The sequence below is a fragment of the Somniosus microcephalus genome, chromosome 6, assembly GCF_052327205.1.
Source record: "Somniosus microcephalus isolate GS21.2 chromosome 6, FLI_Smic_1.0, whole genome shotgun sequence".
NCBI lineage: Eukaryota > Metazoa > Chordata > Chondrichthyes > Squaliformes > Somniosidae > Somniosus > Somniosus microcephalus.
In genome coordinates, this window is record NC_140992.1 from 138,406,127 (window position 1) to 138,426,861 (window position 20,735).

At 44.9% G+C, this 20,735-nt stretch overlaps 1 protein-coding gene across 2 annotated transcripts in view; it reads left to right on the forward strand.

Moving 5' to 3' along the window:
• Positions 1–2,445: 2,445 nt before the first annotated feature.
• The window catches only part of amotl2a (angiomotin like 2a), a 34,836-nt gene continuing 16,546 nt past the window's right edge, over positions 2,446–20,735 (forward strand). For both annotated transcript variants that reach the window (XM_085990855.1, XM_085990856.1), the window contains exons 1-5: positions 2,446–2,598; positions 5,868–6,709; positions 12,400–12,649; positions 15,707–15,851; positions 16,508–16,600. In XM_085990855.1, the coding sequence (XP_085846981.1) occupies positions 5,892–6,709; positions 12,400–12,649; positions 15,707–15,851; positions 16,508–16,600 (1,306 nt within the window). In that variant the 5' untranslated portion in view covers positions 2,446–2,598; positions 5,868–5,891. The remainder of the gene's footprint in view (positions 2,599–5,867; positions 6,710–12,399; positions 12,650–15,706; positions 15,852–16,507; positions 16,601–20,735) is intronic.

Sequence of the window (20,735 nt, forward strand, 5' to 3'; positions counted from 1 at the left end):
ACGTCCTTCCTCAGGTAAGGTGACCAAAACTGCACACAATACTCAAGGTGCGGTCTCACCAAGGCCCTGTACAACTGTAGCAAGACATCTTTGTTCCTGTACTTGAACCCTCTTGCTACGAAGGCCAACATACCATTTGCCTTCTTAACCGCCTGCTGCACCTGCATGCTTACCTTCAGTGACTGGTGCACAATAAAACCCAGGTCTCTTTGCACTTCCCCTTCTCCCAATCTATTGCCATTCACACAATAATCTGCCTTCCTGTTTTTGCCACCAAAGTGGATAGCCTCACATTTATCCACATTATAGTGCATTTGCCATGTTTCTGCCCAATCACCCAACCTGTCCAAATCGTACTGGAGTTTCACGACATCCTCCTCACAGCTTACACTCCCACCCAGCTTTGTGTCGGCTGCAAATTTGGAGATATTACATCCAATTCCCTCGTCCAGATCATTAATATATATTGTGAACAGCTGGGGTCCTCGGACCGATCCTTGCGGTACCCCACTAGTCACTGCCTGCCACTCGGAAAAAGACCTGTTTATTCCAACTCTTTGCTTTCTGTCTGCCAGCCAGTTCTCTATCCAAGTCAATACCTTGCCCCCAATCCCATGTGCCTTAATTTTGCACGCTAATCTCCTATGTGGGACTTTATCAAAAGCCTTCTGAAAGTCCAAATACACCACATCCACTGGTTCTCCCTTATCTATTTTACCAGTTACATCCTCAAAAAATTCCAGTAGATTAGTCAAGCATGATTTACCTTTTGTAAATCCATGTTGACTTTGTCCGATCCTGTCACTGCTTTCCAAGTGCTCTGCTATTACATCTTTTATAATAGACTCTAGCATTTTCCCCACTACCGATGTCAGGCTTACCGGTCTATAACTCCCCGCTTTTTCTCTACCACCTTTTTTGAATAGTGGGATAACATTAGCTACCCTCCAATCCATGGGTACCGTTCCAGAGTCTATTGAGTTCTGGAAGATGACCAGCAATGCATCTACTATCTCTAGGGCCACCTCCTTAAGTGCCCTGGGATGTAGACCATCAGGCCCTGGGGATTTATCGGCCTTCAGTCCCATCAATTTTCCTAACACCATTTCCCTACAAATACTGATTTATTTCAGTTCCTCCCTTTCATCAGACCCTCTGTGATCCCTATGATTCTATGATTCTATTCTATGATTCCATTCTGTGATCTCTATGATTCTATGATACTATTCTATGATTCTATTGTATGATTCTGTTCTGTGATCTATATGATTCTAGTCTAAGATTATATTCTATGATTCTATTCTATGATTCTATTCTGTGATTCTATTCTATGATACTATTCTATGATTCCATTCTATGATTCTATTCTATGATTCTATGATTCCATTCTATGATTCCATTCTTTGATCTCTATGATTCTATTCTATGATTCGACTGTGTTTCTATTCTGTTTTTCTATGATTCTGTTCTATGATTCTATTCTATGATTCTATTCTATGATTCCATTCTGTAATCTCTATGATTCTATGAATCTATTCTGTGATTCTATGCTATGCTTCTATACTATGATTCTATTTTATGATTCTGTTCTGTGATCTCTATGATTCTATTCTATGATTCTATTCTGTGATTCTATTCTATGATTCTATTCTGTGATCTCTATCATTCTATGATTCTATTCTGTGATTCTATTCTATGATTCTATTCTATGATTCCATTCTGTGATTCTCTGATTCTATACTGTGATTCTATACTATGATTCTATTTTATGATTCTGTTCTGTGATCTCTATGATTCTATTCTATGATTCTATTCTGTGATTCTATTCTATGATTCTATTCTGTGATCTCTATGATTCTATTCTGTGATTCTATTCTATGATTCTATTCTATGATTCTATTCTGTGATTCTATTCTATAATTCTATTCTATGATTCTCTTCTATGATTCTACTCTATGATTTTATTCTGTGATTCTATGATTCTATTCTGTAATTCAATGATTCTAGTCTGTGATCATTTGATTCTATTCTGTGATTCACTGATTCTATTCAATGATTCTATTCCATGATTCTGTGGTTCTATACTGTGATTCTATTCTATGATTCTATTCTATTCTATGATTCTATGCTCTGATTCTATGATTCTATTCTGTGATTCTAGTCTATGATTCTACTCTGTGATTCTATGATTCTATTCTGTGATTCTATTCTATGATTCTATTCTGTGATTCTATTCTCTGATTCTATTCTATGATTCTATTCTGTGATTCTATTCTGTGACTCCATTCTATAACTGTGCCCTCTGCAGTTTGAGTCTTGCTGTGCAGCAGCGAGCACGGATCCCGGCTGCTGGCTGCCTTTGATAAGCCGAGGAACACGCAGCTCCGCATTCCTGGCATTCTTGTCGCTGCTCCATCGCTTGCTGCTGTTGTGCTGCCGCACGTCGGGATCCAGCCATTCCACAGCAGACAGGCACGCAGGCAGCAAGGCTCCCGGCTCCTGTGAGCGCTCGGGGACTAGGCACTCGGAATCCGGACACTGACTCGGCGCCTTCACGCACACCAGGGCTCGCTCCCTGATATGAAATTATAACCTCAGGTCAGTTTCTTATTTCTCATTGTATTGTGTCAGATTCAGGCTTGGGGCAAAGTGTAGGGATTTACCACGGCTCGTCAACTTTATTTTTCCAATGCCGAATTACTTTAAACATTGTACTTCGAGGAGATTCAAACTTTTATAGATATTCCGTGTACTTCATCAGGGCTCTGATAGGAATGTCCTGACTGCAACAGGAGCGATTCACACTGTTACAGCGGATGGAAATAGCTGTATTTCACCGATTTCAGCACGGAATTATTCATCTTTCTGTCTCAGTTATCTCCCCTTTCCCTGGGTATGTGCACTGAACGCTTCCTTCTCACTGCCCGACTCAATGATGTCACTCGACAAGAATGTGCCAACAGCAAGGAGCAAATGAAGGAACTAGTCAGTGTGGTAGTAAAGATTACAGATTATAACATATCCATATTGTAACTGTTATTAAAGAAAGACTTGCATTTCTATAACGCCTTTCACAACCTCAGGACATCTCAAAGTGCTTTACAGCCAATGAAGTACTTTTTTGAAGTGTAGTCACTGTTGTAATGTGGGAAACGCAGCAGCCAATTTGCGCACAGGAAGCTCCCACACACAGCAATGTGATAATGACCAGATAATGTTTTTAGTGATGTTGATTGAGGGATAAATATTGGCCAGGGAACCGGGGATAACTCCCCTGCTCTTCGAAATAGTGCCATGGGATCTTTTACATCCACCTGAGAGAGCAGACCCGGCCTCGGTTTAGCATCTGATCCAAAAGACGGCACCTCCGACAGTGCAGCACTCCCTCAGCACTGCACTGGAGTGTCAGCTTGGATTTTTGAACCCAAAAACTCAGAGGGAGAGTGCTACCAAGTGAGCCACGGCTGACCAAAGATTACAGATTATAAAATATTCATAGTGTACCTGTGTGTTAGTACGGGTTACAGAAGAACAAAACCCAACAATAAACCTTATTTAATATAAACTGACTGAGGGGATGAGGACCCTATTGTATAATTAGACTTTTTAATAATTAGACTTTCTGACCTGCTGCATCTGATAGCACAGAAATTCTTCAATGATCTTTATAGATGTCGATGGGAAGAAAAAACATTTTTGTGTAAAGTTTAGAATTTTTTTGCCACAATACGCGTGAAGAATATATTTAAAACCCAAAGAGTTTTGGGAGAGGAGCTGCTCTGTGGGCTAGTGTGGAGACTGGAGTTGTCAGGTTTTCAGGGCGAAGAGCGGTGGACTGGGAGGTGTTTTCACATTGCTGTGGAATGCGCGCTCTGCCCCGGGATGCTGCAGGTAAATGAATGAGCCATTGTTTTGGAAACCTTTAGGAATGCAGTTCCTTTTACAAGTCTGTTGTGTTTTATCAGTGGCCCCATTCAGGGATAATCGGACCCAACTGAGAAGGAATGTTTCCCGACTTTCAATGAACATATTTTTGTTTGTGTATCAACTGTTACTATCTTCAGATCTGTTTCACTCCCCCCCCTACAAATGTAATTTGGGAGCAGATTCTTTCCTCCACCAATGTACATTTGGGTGGTTAGAAACGGTAGTTATTTAGACCTTAGCTAAAGAGACACTTGCCATTTTTGCATCAAGGATGGAGAAATCGCTTTAGTGCTGTCAATGCGCAGTTAAATCAGAACCACACGTAAATTACAGGATCTGTCGGGAATAAAGGAAGCTGGGCTCTTTTCACTGCCGAGTATCCCATCCATTCTCTGAATGTTTTCCTAAGTGATTTATACTTTTCATTTGTACCAGGGTTCCCTCAGCTTTGAAAAATCAAAGCATCTGCATTGCCGGAGTGGTGTGATTGTTTTGTGTAGTCATCCTTTATGTCGTGTTTGAAATGACCAGCCCAATATATTTTAAATAAAACTTTTACATGTATAATATCTTCCTCCTGAAGATTCCCAACGAATGCGATTTAAAGTCCGCAACTAATTACCCACCCTCTATCTCTCCCGAGTGTTATTAAATGTTGCTCTATGTACATATCGTTAAAAAATATACAAGCAGCCTTGCTAACAGAGATAAAATGCAGATGGTTTTGATTGCAGAAACTTTGGTAGAAAAATGCACTCTTTCTTAGCTTTCACACGCCACATTTTATTGCTGGAATTTCCTGCAGGGTGTTCAGCCTCCCTCCCATCAGCTCAGACTGCCAGCCAATCTCCCTCAGAACCTCCTTCACCGGCCAGTCATTTCAAGCTTGCAATTCAATGCCTCACATTCCTCAAATTCATGCCATTATCTCGTGATGATAAAATAACTACCCCGAGCCTGGATGGCTGTTATTTCAGCCTGACCTGCTGTCTCCAGGGATACGCTCCCAGGGAGGTAGATACATGTTGCAGTCCTGGGCTGGGGGAGACTCGGGGAACGCAATGTGACAGGGCTAGTGCAGTTAATTGTACCCTGTGTCATTTTCTTGGAAGGAAGTTGAGGATTTGCACCGCGGATGAAGGGGGAATGAGTGTTGGCAGGTTGTCCATATCCTGCCCGGGCTTGGAGGATCACTGTACGATGGAGTACCCTGGACTCAGGATTAATTACTCACGGGCTTTCCGCTCTGTCAGGGCTTAATAGGCACGTTTAATTTTGCAGTGTTACCAATGACCTAATGTTTGCTGTAGATGTCAAAATTAAAATGATGCAGGAAATGTATTGGATTGGGTAGGGTATCAAGGCCATGGAGAGGATGCAGAGGAGATTTATTCGAATGGTACCAGGGGACTTCAGTTATGTGGAGAGACTGGAGAAGCTGGGGTTGTTCTCCTTAGAGCAGAGAAGGTTATGGGGAGATTAAATAGAGGTGTTCAAAAGCATGAAGGGTTTTGATAGAGTAAATAGGGATAAACTGTTTCCACTGACAGGAGGGTCGGTCACCAGAGGACACAGATTTAAGGTAATTGGCAAAAGAACCAGAGGGGAGATGAAGAGAATTTTTTTTGCAGCGAGTTGTTGTGATCTGGAATGCACTGTCTGAAAGGGCGGTGGAAGCAGGTTCAATAGTAACTTTCAAAAGGGAATTGAATAAATACTTGAAATGGAAAAAATTGCAGGGCTATGGGGAAAGAGCAGGGGAGTGGGACTAATTGGAGAGCTCTTTCAAAGAGCTGCACAGGCACGATGGGCCAAATGACCTCCTTCTGTGCTGTAAGATTCTATGAAATATCTAATGATTGTACTGAATGATTCTACTGTTTTGTATAAAATGTCTACATCTATGTGTGTGTGTATCTCATTGCTGTTTTGTCTTTTAGGTTCTATCCTTTAACTGAGCCACGATGAGAACAGCAGAAGACTCGTCAGGTACGGTCCTCCACAGGCTGATCCAGGAGCAGCTGCGTTATGGGAATCTTACAGATAACCGCACACTGTTGGCTATCCAGCAACAGGCAATGAGGGGAGGGTCCAGCAGCCCCCGGTCCTCTTTGGAAAGTCTCACTCAGGAGGAGTGTCAGATTGTACAGCATTCCACCCGGCAGGAGCCGCAGGGTCAAGAGCACCAGGGTGACCACACTCATTCGGAAAATCTGCTGCACCGCCTGCACCAGCTTCAGTTCAATGGGGAGGAACTTCCTTCCTACGAAGAGGCGAAGGCCCACTCTCAGCTCCTGGCTGTGCAGAGGAACCAGCAGGCTGGAGGCCTGTGTTCTTACATGGTTGCTGGAACAAACCAGAAGAACTGCACCGAAGGCAAGGCAGCAACACATGAAGTCTATCCAGACCACAGCCTTCACGATGATGCTCTCAAGGAGTTGAAACATGGGCACGTGCGGTCTCTCAGCGAGAGGCTCATGCAGCTTTCTCTGGAGAGGAATGGAGCCAAAGCCCAGACGACCATGAGCTCCTCGCAGAGTTTCCCTCAGCTGTCCAAACATCACAAGCAGCCGGTGCTTGCAGGATACCAGGTGGATTGCCATTCCATAGACCCTCGCGGCCCTCCCCCAGAATACCCCTTCCGGGTGAAGTCAGCCGCTCCCATGCTCAGCCGCTCCCAGCAGCCTGGCTACTTTTACAATGAGTCCACCGCTCCGCACTTCAACTGCCAGCCGAATGTGCCGGATGGTTATGGTTACTGCAGCCAAGTACAAGCAGCCAGGTAAACATGCTCCGTACAATCTCTCACTGAAACCAATCTAAGATTCTTCAACTCCTTCTGCCACAGACAAGTTAAAAACCGACGTGTGGTGGTTCAGTCAGTAACTGCACTGCACAGTGGAACTGATTCCTGGAGATCAGGAAGCTCCCAGCTTTGATCCCTGATCTGTGCTGAATTAGCTGCCCTTAGCTGGGTGATAGGACTGGCTGTGCGATTACCGCAAGGCTGCTCGGGAAGGTGGGGGGTGCCAAAAGAATCAGCCAGCACTCCCATCCCTAGTCGCTGCCCAGTGATATGTGATGGAGAGTGTGTGTGTGTCTGTGTGTGTTTTTATGAGCAGTGGGCAGTGATATGTGATGGAGAGTGTGTGTGTGTGTGTGTTTATGAGCAATGGGCAGTGATATGTGATGGAGAGTGTGTGTGTGTGTGTGTTTATGAGCAATGGGCAGTGATATGTGATGGAGTGTGTGTGTGTTTATGAGCAATGGGCAGTGATATGTGATGGAGAGTGTGTGTGTGTGTACTTATGAGCAATGGGCAGTGATATGTGATGGCGAGTGTGTGTGTGTGTGTGTGTGTTTATGAGCAATGGGCAGTGATATGTGATGGTGAGTGTGTGTGTGTGTGTGTGTTTATGAGCAATGGGCAGTGATATGTGATGGAGAGTGAGTGTGTGTTTATGAGCAATGGGCAGTGATATGTGATGGAGAGTGTGTGTGTGTGTGTGTTTATGAGCAATGGGCAGTGATATGTAATGGAGAGTGTGTGTGTGTGTGTTTATGAGCAATGGGCAGTGATATGTGATGGAGAGTGTGTGTGTGTGTGTGTGTTTATGAGCAATGGGCAGTGATATGTAATGGAGAGTGTGTGTGTGTGTGTGTGTTTATGAGCAATGGGCAGTGATATGTGATGGAGAGTGTGTGTGTGTGTGTGTTTATGAGCAATGGGCAGTGATATGTGATGGCGAGTGTGTGTGTGTGTGTTTGTGTTTATGAGCAATGGGCAGTGATATGTGATGGAGAGTGTGTGCGTGTGTGTGTTTATGAGCAATGGGCAGTGATATGTGATGGCGAGTGTGTGTGTGTGTGTGTGTTTATGAGCAATGGGCAGTGATATGTGTTGGAGAGTGTGTGTGTGTGTGTTTATGAGCAATGGGCAGTGATATGTGATGGCGAGTGTGTGTGTGTGTGTTTATGAGCAATGGGCAGTGATATGTAATGGAGAGTGTGTGTGTGTGTGTGTGTGTTTATGAGCAATGGGCAGTGATATGTAATGGAGAGTGTGTGTGTGTGTGTGTGTGTTTATGAGCAATGGGCAGTGATATGTAATGGAGAGTGTGTGTGTGTGTGTGTTTATGAGCAATGGGCAGTGATATGTGATGGAGAGTGTGTGTGTGTGTTTATGAGCAATGGGCAGTGATATGTAATGGAGAGTGTGTGTGTGTGTGTTTATGAGCAATGGGCAGTGATATGTGATGGAGAGTGTGTGTGTGTGTGTGTTTATGAGCAATGGGCAGTGACATGTAATGGAGAGTGTGTGTGTGTATGTTTATGAGCAGTGGGCAGTGATATGTGTTGGAGAGTGTGTGTGTGTGTGTGTTTATGAGCAATGGGCAGTGATATGTAATGGAGAGTGTGTGTGTATGTTTATGAGCAGTGGGCAGTGATATGTGTTGGAGAGTGTGTGTGTGTGTGTGTGTGTGTTTATGAGCAATGGGCAGTGATATGTAATGGAGAGTGTGTGTGTGTGTGTGTTTATGAGCAGTGGGCAGTGATATGTGTTGGAGAGTGTGTGTGTGTGTGTGTGTGTTTATGAGCAATGGGCAGTGATATGTGATGGAGAGTGTGTGTGTGTGTGTGTTTATGAGCAATGGGCAGTGATATGTGATGGAGAGTGTGTGTGTGTTGTGTGTTTATGAGCAATGGGCAGTGATATGTGATGGAGAGTGTGTGTGTGTGTGTGTTTATGAGCAGTGGGCAGTGATATGTGTTGGAGAGTGTGTGTGTGTGTGTGTTTATGAGCAATGGGCAGTGATATGTAATGGAGAGTGTGTGTGTGTGTGTGTGTGTGTGTTTATGAGCAATGGGCAGTGATATGTGATGGCGAGTGTGTGTGTGTTTATGAGCAATGGGCAGTGATATGTGATGGCGAGTGTGTGTGTGTTTATGAGCAATGGGCAGTGATATGTGATGGAGAGTGTGTGTGTGTGTGTGTGTGTTTATGAGCAATGGGCAGTGATATTGTGTGTGTGTTTATGAGCAATGGGCAGTGATATGTAATGGAGAGTGTGTGTGTGTGTTTATGAGCAATGGGCAGTGATATGTGATGGAGAGTGTGTGTGTGTGTGAGTTTATGAGCAATGGGCAGCGATATGTGATGGAGAGTGTGTGTGTGTGTGTGTTTATGAGCAATGGGCAGCGATATGTGATGGAGAGTGTGTGTGTGTGAGTTTATGAGCAATGGGCAGCGATATGTGATGGAGAGTGTGTGTGTGTGTGAGTTTATGAGCAATGGGCAGCGATATGTGATGGAGAGTGTGTGTGTGTGTGTGTTTATGAGCAATGGGCAGTGATATGCAATGGAGAGTGTGTGTGTGTTTATGAGCAATGGGCAGTGATATGTGATGGAGAGCGTGTGTGTGTGTGTGTGTTTATGAGCAGTGGGCAGTGATATGTGTTGGAGAGTGTGTGTGTGTGTGTGTGTGTTTATGAGCAATGGGCAGTGATATATGATGGCGAGTGTGTGTGTGTTTATGAGCAATGGGCAGTGATATGTGATGGAGAGTGTGTGTGTGTTTATGAGCAATGGGTAAGACCACATCAGGCTCAACTGGGATGTCCTCATGGTTGAATAGCCTGCGGCCACCTTCTGTTCAGACTTGCACCGGAAGAATGCCCCCGGGTGAAGTACTGGAGGGCCACCAGTGTCCATCGAACTGCACCTCACTGGCTCCAGCAACAGAGCGGCGAAATAGGAGGCAAGACCCAATTGTTGGCCTGCGTGTGGGAGAGTCTGGATTATTACGTGGGGTTCTGGGAAGAAGCTGAACCTCCTCAGTTCTTTGGTGTGCCTGATTTGGTGTGTTTGATTTCACAATCAGCTTTTTTTTGGCTATGAGCTTAAATAGAGAAATTAAAAAATAAAATGAGAACATTTTCAGCAACCTGTAACAACCAGTGATTGAGTAGGGAGATCCCAGCAGTAGAATGATTACAAATGAACAATCACCAATACAGGAACAATAGTTTGGGGATTATTTGGTAGTGTCAGTTTAAGTACACTAATTATTAGTGTATATATACTCTAGATATTAACTACCCTGCCCAGCCTCAACCAATTTACGAGAGCATTTATGCAGAGGTCAGGAGACTTACACAGCATCATTTTAATGTTTGCGAGATCTGTTCTCATTGTCAGCTTTCGTACAGAAGGATTTGGATGGGCAGGGGATCATTACACTGTCACATTTGTAGCCTACTCATTGAATGACCCATTTAACTAATCGTGTAGCACAGCCTTGACAAAAAAATGTGAGTATCAGCTTGTGATTTTCCTTCGGCTAATCCCTTTCCTGCCGTGCCCTTCATTGTTTTGGTCATTAATTGCTTGTTTGGGTGAACACAAGAGAGGTGAAGTAGTGCAGAGCTGGTCCCCTGCACCTAGTGCCCAAGTGAGATAACCTCAGAAAGGAAATCCGAGCTTCCTGTGTGGAGTGAGTGGGCGGTTGAATTGACCCACATTGTGCACTCCATGGCCCTTGTCAGAAGTTGTACTATTTGTTTGAGGAGTTTGTTCAGAGTTCCCTGTTCCCTCATGACCTCTATTATTGTCAATCTTGAAGTCATTTTAAGAAACAGACCCAAACTCGGGAAGAAGAAATAATTTTGCCTGTTTAATATAGACTAGTGAGGAATGTCCTGTGTGCGAGGGATTGATGGTGGACCATTGTCGATCACCTCATTACCATAATCGCCTTCTTTTACAAAGATCAATCCTGCTAAACACATAAACTATTCTAATTAAAATGACCTACACAGAGCCTTTCTACTTACATTCATACTCTGTGGATTTAAATAAATGTATTTGTTCACCAAAGGACTGTTGTGTAAATACTGCAGATATGTTAAAATCTTTTCTTCCTGAGTTTTAAATGTGTGGATATGATTTGAATAATAACAGAGTTGTTATAGCGGAACAAGCAGCAGCGTGAAGGTGTGTCTTGTCACATTCCAGTGAGGTGTGTAATCCACATCTTGCTCACCTACGGGAAGCAGTGACGTCGACACTGGGGAGATGTTGGGAGTGAGACTTACGATCAGCCAGAGTGAGAGAGATTGTAAACTTATTTCATAGAAACATAGAAAAATAGGAGCAGGAGTAGGCCATTCAGCCCTTCGAGCCTGCTCCGCCATTCAATATGATCATGGCTGATCCTCTAGCTCAACACAACTAGTGGTTTTATTTTGTGTGCCAGAGAGTGTCTTCTGTGGGTCGATCTCCCGCGGTCAGGCTGCGAATCAGGGACCTGCTTGTTTTGCGTTGCTGTGGTAACGCGAAGATCCAGGGGGAGAACATGGGATGCTCCTTGCATTTATTTACAGGAACCGGTTCCATTGACCCGATGGAACATTGGTAAACCCATAATTCTGTAGGTCTGTCTGTGACCACTCTCGTTATCTGCCGGAGATGGCACCTATAGATTGTTGAAGAAAGCCTTGGGTGCCAACTGGGAAGGCCACAGCCCCAGTGGGATACTGTACCGAGATTTCATCAGCATAACAACACTAATAAAGCACAGAATTCTGAATCTTACTGGTCATTCCTTCTGAGCAAAGTGGGAACCGTTTTCAGAACTATTATTCTAGGAACCAAAACATGGAAACAACAGCGAGGTCGGCCTAGAATTAAGTAGAATGCTCAACTTGTACAAGGGACAGAAATTCTCATAGAAGGATTACCATCATTCCTGATGAATAAGGAGGTTTGAAGGGAGAATAAGGAGCTTGTGACGTTAGTCCCCCAATGGTGATTTGATGATCAGTCTGCTTTGCTCTATAGTATTAAAGCTCCCCTGGAGAAGTGACTTTTATAGTGCTTTACTCACACTGGGGGAGGTCTGGGACAGTGTGATCCCATCGTTTGACTTAATATCTGACAAAAGAATGTCCTGTACTTGAGCACACTGCATTACAGCTTTGAAAGAGCCTGTAGGACATAATCCACTTGTTAATAAATTGCTTTAAGTTTGCAAACGGGTTAACAATCTTTACAAACTCATTGCTGCTAGTGATTTAAGCGTAACCTGATTTATCTAGAAGTGATACATGGAATATTTGTTGTATTGTTGAGATTTTTTCTAGTCTATCTTCCCAGTGGTTGTATAATTACGCTTCATTTGGTTCAATAAAACTTGCATACAGTTTGACAAATCCCACTTCAGGTTTCATCCTAAATATTGTACTGGGTTTCATTGACAGGCATATTTAAAGAATGTTTTCTCGTTCAGTCAAACCTTCCTTTTGAAATGAGGTTTTTTGTCTGTGCCTGAGCTGGTGGTGATGTAAAGACTCAAGAGCCTACAGTTAAATACTGAGGCAAACAGTAGGCTGATGATTGTACAGCAAGGTTACATTCCAGAGAACTCAACCTATCGTGACGTCTGCTCCCTTTGTGTCATTGTTTTTGCTCAGGATGACTCAAGCCCAAGCACTGTATCCTGCCCAGCAGCAGAGACACAGCCTCCTGTCCTCTCCAGCCTCTTCACAAATGGAGGCATTGATGGTTACTGGCACCCCTCGTGGCAGTGGCCAGATGGTGCCGGTCGATCACGTGGCACTCATAAACCGTGCTCAGCAAATGGTCGAAATGCTACTGAAGGAGAATGAAAACCTGAGGAAGGAACTCGATGGCCACACTGAAAAATCGGCTAAAATCCAGAAGGTACGAAGAAATATTTTCGTCAAGTGCATCTTTTGTAATGAGCACTGACCACTGGGTATACGGAGTAGAGTCTGACAGTAAACGCCAGTGCAGGTGGGGCCAGTTACAAAGTATCTGAATTTAAAATCAAATGTAATACGATTTGTCGAATGGCAGACATGTTGGGGTTGAGAATGGTGAGGGGGTGAAGCTGATTACTGGAATATCTGACTCTCACTTCCTCTTATATCCTTGCTGCTCTTGGATTAAATAGTTGCGAACAGTTGCAAACTGGGGGGGTTTGAAAGCTATTGACAACTGCTGCCTGTGGAAGTTGGTTGGGCACACAGCTGGTAACTGCAGTCTCTTCTGTAGCTCTGCCCCTTTCACCGAGAGCCACAAATACCTGACTGCGATGGTCACACGTTCCAACCAGGTGCGCCTACGCCTGTTATTTTTCTGCATACTTTGAATGGTTTCTTGTTCTTATGATCCTTGTGTTTTTCTTCCACTGCTGATGATATAATTTGCATTGTTAATTTGATTATATCTAATATGTTCATCAATTCTCATTGACAAATTACCACCCACAAAAGGAATGCTCTTTAGGGTTTTTAAAAGGCCAAGTCTGTGCAATACTTTCCTTGCTCCTGGTCTTTAAGGATGTGAATTCCGACAGCTTATAATCAGTACATGACTCACCCTCTACTAAACTCTTGCTTAATAAAACAAAAGATTGGGTTTTGCTTGAGTGTTTGTTGAGCAGTTAAAGCTGTTTATTTCACAGAAGATCTTTTAGTTTCTGTAAACACAATTACCTGGTTTTGGGGGCACATTAAACTCAAAGCCCAGAGAAGCAGACGGCAGGTTTAGCAATACCCCATTCCAGTGCTCGCATTGGAATCAGAATGGAATGTGTGTGATCACAAGGGAGGGACCTTTCCTGCTGTGGGCCAGCCATTAGTTTTGATACAGGAATTTTGACTGAGAAAACTCAGTAAACAACATGGGTGGAATGATCAAGTAATTCCAAAGTCAGTAACTGGCAATGTTCTTCAGAACCCTTGAGAGACTTTTGCTGAATCTCATTCTTAGAGCTTTGTAAGCCTATTGCTTTACTTTGATAACTCCCTGGAGGGTTTCCAGTCATATCTGAAACTAGGATTCACTGCACCTGATAAACAGTGTACAATAACAAATGAGGGAGAATCATTCAAGCTATGCGACTGCTAGTGTCTATTATGAGCGCAATTGCCATGACCATAAAGTTGGCAGAACCACAGTGAATTTAAATTTGTATCATCTCCCGTCTGACCTCAGCTGTAATGGTTAAGGAATGAAAGTTGCCGAGACTTGAAGAGGGATACAACAGTTTTTTTCATGTGAAAGAGCCTCTTTCATTTGCTTCTCAGTCAGGTGCATGGAGGCTTGTCTTTCTAACCCTTGTTGAGTTAGAAATAGAAGGCCTTTGTGAAAGCAGGGCTCCAAATGTAGTCTTCTCTGCGCTTTGCCTCTTGGTGTAGGAATGCTTTCAGATCATGTGTAGATTACAGGGATTACCAACATTCAACAGGCTCAATCAGGTCTAAGCAGAAAGCCCAGTGAGTAGCTCAACCATCAGACCAGGAAAGTCCCAACTTTGATCCCTGGCTTGTGCTGGGTTAGCTGATCTTAGCTGGGGTGGCAGTAGGCTTCCATTGAGCTCAGTGTCCCCGGGGATAAGGAGCTGGAAAACCAGCCAGGATTCCGTGCCTCTGATTGCTGTCCAGCAGGCTCTGCTGGAAAGCTGTACGTGTGGATGTCAGGTGAGGGGTTTCAGCTCTGATGCCCCCTCACCATTTAACAGCCTGCCAACACTCACTGCTAAGGTTCTAACTGGGTGAGATATCAGAGCACAGTTAGCACACCCAAAGCTTTATCCCAGCAACAGAGAGGCAGGGGAAGGGGGAAAATTGATAAAGAAAAACAATTATGTCTGTTAGTGAAAGCATTTGATGTGGGAAAAGGTGAGGGTAAATTCCCCATGCTCCCAGTGAGAGTGTAGCTCGCAGAATCAGTGTTGTGACCCTATCTCTGGCCTACTGCCCCTTTGAGCGTGGTCCCCTGCCTGGGTGGGGGCAGTGGGAGCTGTAAATTCACCCTTCAGCCTGCTGACTTCCAGCTGGGTACAGTTACTAATTGTCAAGAAGTGTGCTTTCAGATATGCCATGACTTTTTCACTGTATCATTTATAGTAGTTTTGTCTATTGTTTTCTTAGTGGTTTAAAATCATCACTGAAGGCTGCAGGTTTTGCATAGCTGGCTGTGAAATTATTGTCTGTGCCCTGGTTTTGGTTAATTTTGCCAACGTCATTTCCCTGGAATTTGACCAGGCTGGTTTTGAGTGCAAGAGCTGATATTCTCCCAAAGTTAATAGTGGCAAATCAAGCATTTCATGTGTCTTCTAAAGCAGATGATGATCTTAAATCAGCCAATTATTGAAAAAGCTCATTTAAGGAATCCACTGTAATAAAATGGGGAAAGAACAGCGGGGAGTGGGACTAATTGGATTGCTCTTTCAAAGAGCCAGCACAGGCACGGTGGGCCGAATGGTCTCCTCCTGTGTTGAATTGTTCTGTGAAAATATGATTCAAATGTTATTGGATGGACATCTAAGCACTTTTGGATTGATTTGAACCTGGCCATTTCTTCTCAGCTAACCATTGCTTGCTGTTCACTGCCCTCGGTGTTGTTGCTGTGTAGGGGTCAAGCCATCCGATTGAGTTAAGTGCCCCACATGCTGCTGCATCTCATTTTATTACCGTTCACTATCAAACATAGAAACATAGAAACATAGAAGATAGGAACAGGAGTAGGCCATTCGGCCCTTCGAGCCTGCTCCGCCATTCAACGAGATCATGGCTGATCATCCAAACCCTAGCACCCGGTCCCTACACCGACAGCCATCCCACACAAGCCCTATCCCCGTAACCCCATAACCCCACGTATTTAATCCCCCCTAACACTAAGGGCCAATTTTTATCATGGCCAATCAACCTAACCCGCGCATCTTTGGACCCGCCTGTGTTTGCTCTGCAGTTGGAGAGAGAGATCCAGAGGATTTCCGAAGCCTACGACAACCTCATGAAGGCATCTTCCAAACGGGAGACACTGGAAAAAACAATGAGGAACAAAATGGAAGGAGAGATCAGAAGGCTTCACGATTTCAACCGCGATCTGAGAGGTAAGTTCGTCAAACAAGCTACGAGCCAGAAATTGGTGGCGGCTAGCTCCCAAATTTCCCTTTTAATCAATTTGCTAAGACAAAGACTGTCACAATGGAAACGATCAAAAGATTTAGTATAAGCAAATATGAGAATTACTCATATTTAAACTAAATTAAAATTGTCAGGGAACTACAGCTTTAAAGGGTTCATGGAGTTAATTCCACTTAAGCATTGCTTAATATATGTACCTTAAAATATTTCCAAGCATCTATTGCACCACACATTTGAACCAGAATGCATATATCGCTATGTTTGGAGTCCAAATGGTGTCATGACTACAGTCTACCAAACTGGAGCACGTTGAGAGAATCAATGGGAGGAGAAATCTGACATTCAGACAGTGTTATAATTTATCAGAAAGAGAACAAGAAACTGTAATGGAGGATTCTGACACGTACTTCACTTGGACTTCATAATAATAATTAGACAGAAAATGTGAGCAGGAGATGCGGTTAAAGGAGCTGTGTGTATTAGCACAGTGTAGTTTTTGCAGGTGAACTCTTCACAAGATTGATGGCTTTAGATCATTTGAAGTACAGCTAGCTGCTTTGAGCTTGTCCTTCTACAGGCTGGTCATTTCACCGTTTTTTTCCCCCCAATAAATCTTTTGTAGAAAAGCTGGATTCTGCCAACAAACTCTTGACCAGCAGAGAGTGTGAGATCTCAGAAGACAGACAAAGCATTCTCAGCAAGCTGATCACTCAAAGTAAGTTCATCTTCAACTAACTAACAACAAACTTCTGTCCAGAAAAACAAGCATTTGCAGAATAAGGTTCTCGTGGTTTGGTAAATGCTCTTTGTTTTTAAAAAAAATCTGTTTTGTAAAAGTAAAACTTCATTCATGAAGATTGACAGGCTGAAGCTAAATTGAACAAATGAGAAGGGCCCAACATAATTTGGGACAATTTACGTGCCTTTAGAATAAAGCAGTTCCACTGTCAACTCTTGAAGTTAAGTAAAAGAAAACAATTGGATTGATTTTTGTAATGCTGCTGTTCGAGTTTTCAGACTGGTTTAAGATTGTTACAAGTGACCTATTCAATGAAGTAGTTCCTATTTTGTTGGCCTGGTATTGAGAGAATGTTAGAATCCTTCCAGCCCTTTCCCACTCCCATTGTTTTCCTCACCAGTTTTCTCCCTTTCCTGCCCCTCCTCCTGAAGGTGTTGACTCCTTCAATGGGAATGTTCTGTGGGCTCTGCCTGTTCTCCATACCTCACTGTCTGCAGCCTTCATTCACGTCCGAATCTTGGCCCAGCCAAATCCCCTCATTTCCAGCAGGACTTAGCTGCCAGGGGAAGGAATCCTGGCTTGGTGTTTCCACTCCTTAACTTGGGCGTTGAGGCTGCATTAGCTTCTGTACTGCACCCGGGCTCAGCTAACTCAGCGCTGGACTGATCGTGGGACGCTCCTGGTCTTTGCGGCTCAACCAATCACGAGATAAACCCCGTGAAGTAAATGACCTTGGCGTGTGCCAGTGGCAAGGTGCATCGCCCGGCGCCAGCACCGGTAACAAAATGGCGGCTGCGCAGCCCTTGACTTTGCGGTGCGTGCTGAAGGCGTGCGCTGTACCTCGCAATCAGCTTGGCTTGGGGAAATCTTGGCCATTGCGTCACTGAGGGGTGTCTGCAGCCAGGCTATTGGAGGGTCAGAAATCCGAAGGCCCGCCTCCAGGCATCAGCATTGGCGGGAGTGCTGCACGGAAACCAATAAGCAAGCTGGAACTGCCATTAAAGGCACACACACAGCTTCAAGTGTAATGCAAGCAAAAAAATGGCCTCCCCTTCCCGCCAAACCCCCCGCCCCACCCTCTCCGCCCCCCTCTCATGTGCTGTGGCACTTCATATGTACTCCAATTTGGTCAATTCTTCAGGGTTTAGTTGAGTTGTACAAGGGACAGTGAAAAGCTTAAGGAGAGCGAGACTAGAGGACTAAACAAACTGCTCTTGGCACTTGAACACTTCTCCCCTGTGATAATAAAGGCAGTCTAAATTCCTGGCATACCCCAGGTGATTCTAGCTGTTGTCGGCCTCCCTCTGCCAATCCTCAAACACCAGTAATTTGCGCTTAAGTAACTTGGGCAGAGTTAATGGATCGGCTGAGTGTAGTGCAGCATAATTAGCACACCACTCTCCCGTACCATATCGCAAGCAGACATGTTTGCTCTTGCCGTTGCTAGTGTGTCCTTGAGGTAAGGTCAGGGGGGAGGCAGAGAGCTGGCTCTGCTCACTGGGCCACTGGGGCCTTTAGAAAGCTGCTCTTCTCCTGAGTGCTGAGCTTGAACCCATCGCTGCCACACTTTCCAAAACAAACAGCAAGCGAGATTTAAAGCGAGAAAGGTCTCAAACGAAATGCTGAGTATTAAATTGTGCCAAGGTTCTGCGACCTGTGCACTGGGAGTCTACGTCATCATCTGTTGGTTAATATAACAAGCAAGTCAATATTTCTGACCGTGGAGCTGATTAGTTATGATAATCAGATAGAAGGGCACTTTGACAGTAAAATGTTACTTTCGGCATGTATGCGGACTTTTGAACTGGCTCGGGTACAAACTGCAAGCGAGGGCTTTGGTTCTTCTTGAAAGTCTCCTGCATCAGACACTCTCGTGTTATGTGGATGCCAGATGGTTGAGTCTCACCGCCCTGCCTCCCTCCCTGTCTTTTCCCAATGGCACAGGTCACAAATGCGCTACCAAGTGCTGAGATAACTGATATCAGCCAGGGCACCAGTCGGAGTTGTATAGTTGGCCTCAGCACCTCTGGGCCAGAGAAAGGCCCACTCCTGATCACTGTCCAGTGACTGCTGCTGGATACCTCTGGGCCAGAGAAAGGCCCACTCCTGATCACTGTCCAGTGACTGCTGCTGGATACCTCTGGGCCAGAGAAAGGCCCACTCCTGATCACTGTCCAGTGACTGCTGCTGGATACCTCTGGGCCAGAGAAAGGCCCACTCCTGATCACTGTCCAGTGACTGCTGCTGGATACCTCTGGGCCAGAGAAAGGTCCACTCCTGATCACTGTCCAGTGACTGCTGCTGGAAAGTGTGCATGCCTGGATGTAAGCTGCATGGCGGCATTCATGTGGCGCACTGCACGCTCACTCACTCCTCGCTGTGATGCACTCCTGGGTCGAATAGGCTGCTGGCGCTCACTGTCTGGACCTGTAAGCCAGCCTGAATCAGGAAAGGAAAGCAGAATCTTAAAAAGAGAGCCATCTGTTTCAGATACGTTGGGAGGTGCTGAGAGTCCACACTGGGTAACTGTCATGTTTTGTTTGAGATGCGCTTTTAAAGATAGCAAGTGCTTTTTAATTTATTCCGCTTTCCCATTCCTTGTCTGAGTGTGCACTAGCAGGTGACTGCACCAGCACAGCCGACACCAGTGTTTGCTTGAACCGTCATTGCTTCTCACGGTGTGGACTGGTAATCCAGAGAACGTGAGTTCAGATCCCACCATGGCAGTTTCGAGAATTTGAATGCAGTTTAAAAATTCTGTTAATTAAAAAGCTGGTCTCACTAAAAGTGATCATGAAGCTGTCGGCTGGTCATAAAAACCCAACTGGTTCACTAATGTCCTTTAGGGAAGGGAACCTGCCCTCCTTACCCGGTCTGGGCCTATAGAGTCATAGAGTTATACAGCGCAGAAAGAGGCCCTTCGCCCATCGTGTCCGTGCCAGCCATCAAGCCCTGTCTATTCTAATCCCATTTTCTAGCACTTGGTCCGTAGCCTTGTATGCTATGGCGTTTCAAGTGCTCATCTAAATGCTTCTTGAATGTTGTGAGGGTTCCTGCCTCTACCACCCTTTCGGGCAGTGAGTTTCAGATTCCAAAGTCTTCCTCAAATCCCCTCTAAACCTCCTGCCCCTTACCTTGAAACTATGCCCCCTGGTTATTGACCCCTCTACTAAGGGGAAAAGTTCCTTTCTATCTACCCTATCTATGCCCCTCATAATTTTGTACACCTCAATCAGGTCCCCCTCAGCCTGTGACTCCAGTCCCACACCAACAGGCCCTCTGACGCGGCCTAGCGACACACGGTTGTCAGAGCAACTAGGGAAGGGCAATAAATACCAGCGATGCCCACATCCCGAGAATGAATATAAAAAGAAGCAAACTGAGAAGTGACTTACTCTGAGACTGTGTGCAAAAAGTGTTTTTTTAGGAGGTGGATTAATCATTAGAGGCAGCTGGTGTAACACTGATTGGCTTTGAGGGAAATGTTTGACATTTTGGGCTGTTTCAAGGCGTGCAGCGAGATAGCTTGGAATTGTGGGAAGGTTTTCTAGACGCGGTCACCGAACAGACCTGTTGCTCTGAAATACCGCGTGGGACTGTGTGCTGTTAAATACTGCTGTCGCTGTGCCTCCGCCACGGAATTGTTGAACACTTGCCACCACTTTATGTACGAGACTCTTAATGACTAACCCACACCTCTGCCGCACTCCAGGCATAAGACCCATGATATCTTGGATCCTATTTTTCCCTGTCCACCCCCCTCCCTCAATGCAGTTCCAGCACTGACTGAAATCCCCACATTAACTCCTGCTCCCCAGCCTCTGGCAGCCTCTCCAGGTGTGTTTGGGCTTTCAGTACATGTCTCTGTTGTGCGGCATTGGTTGTAGCCAGCACAGTGTGCGATTCTGTTAGTCACAGCTGAGCGATTGCCATGCTCAGTGAGCAGAGCGCAGCATGAAGGGAATGTTCGCCATTAACCCTGATCCAATTGCATTCTTCCCCGTCCCACGGGAGACTCTCACCTTTCTCCTGAGCAGTGAACAACCAGCCACTCCTAGTGATTTAACCCATTGTGAGAGAGTGAGTGTGTGTGTGAGCGTGTGTGAGTGTG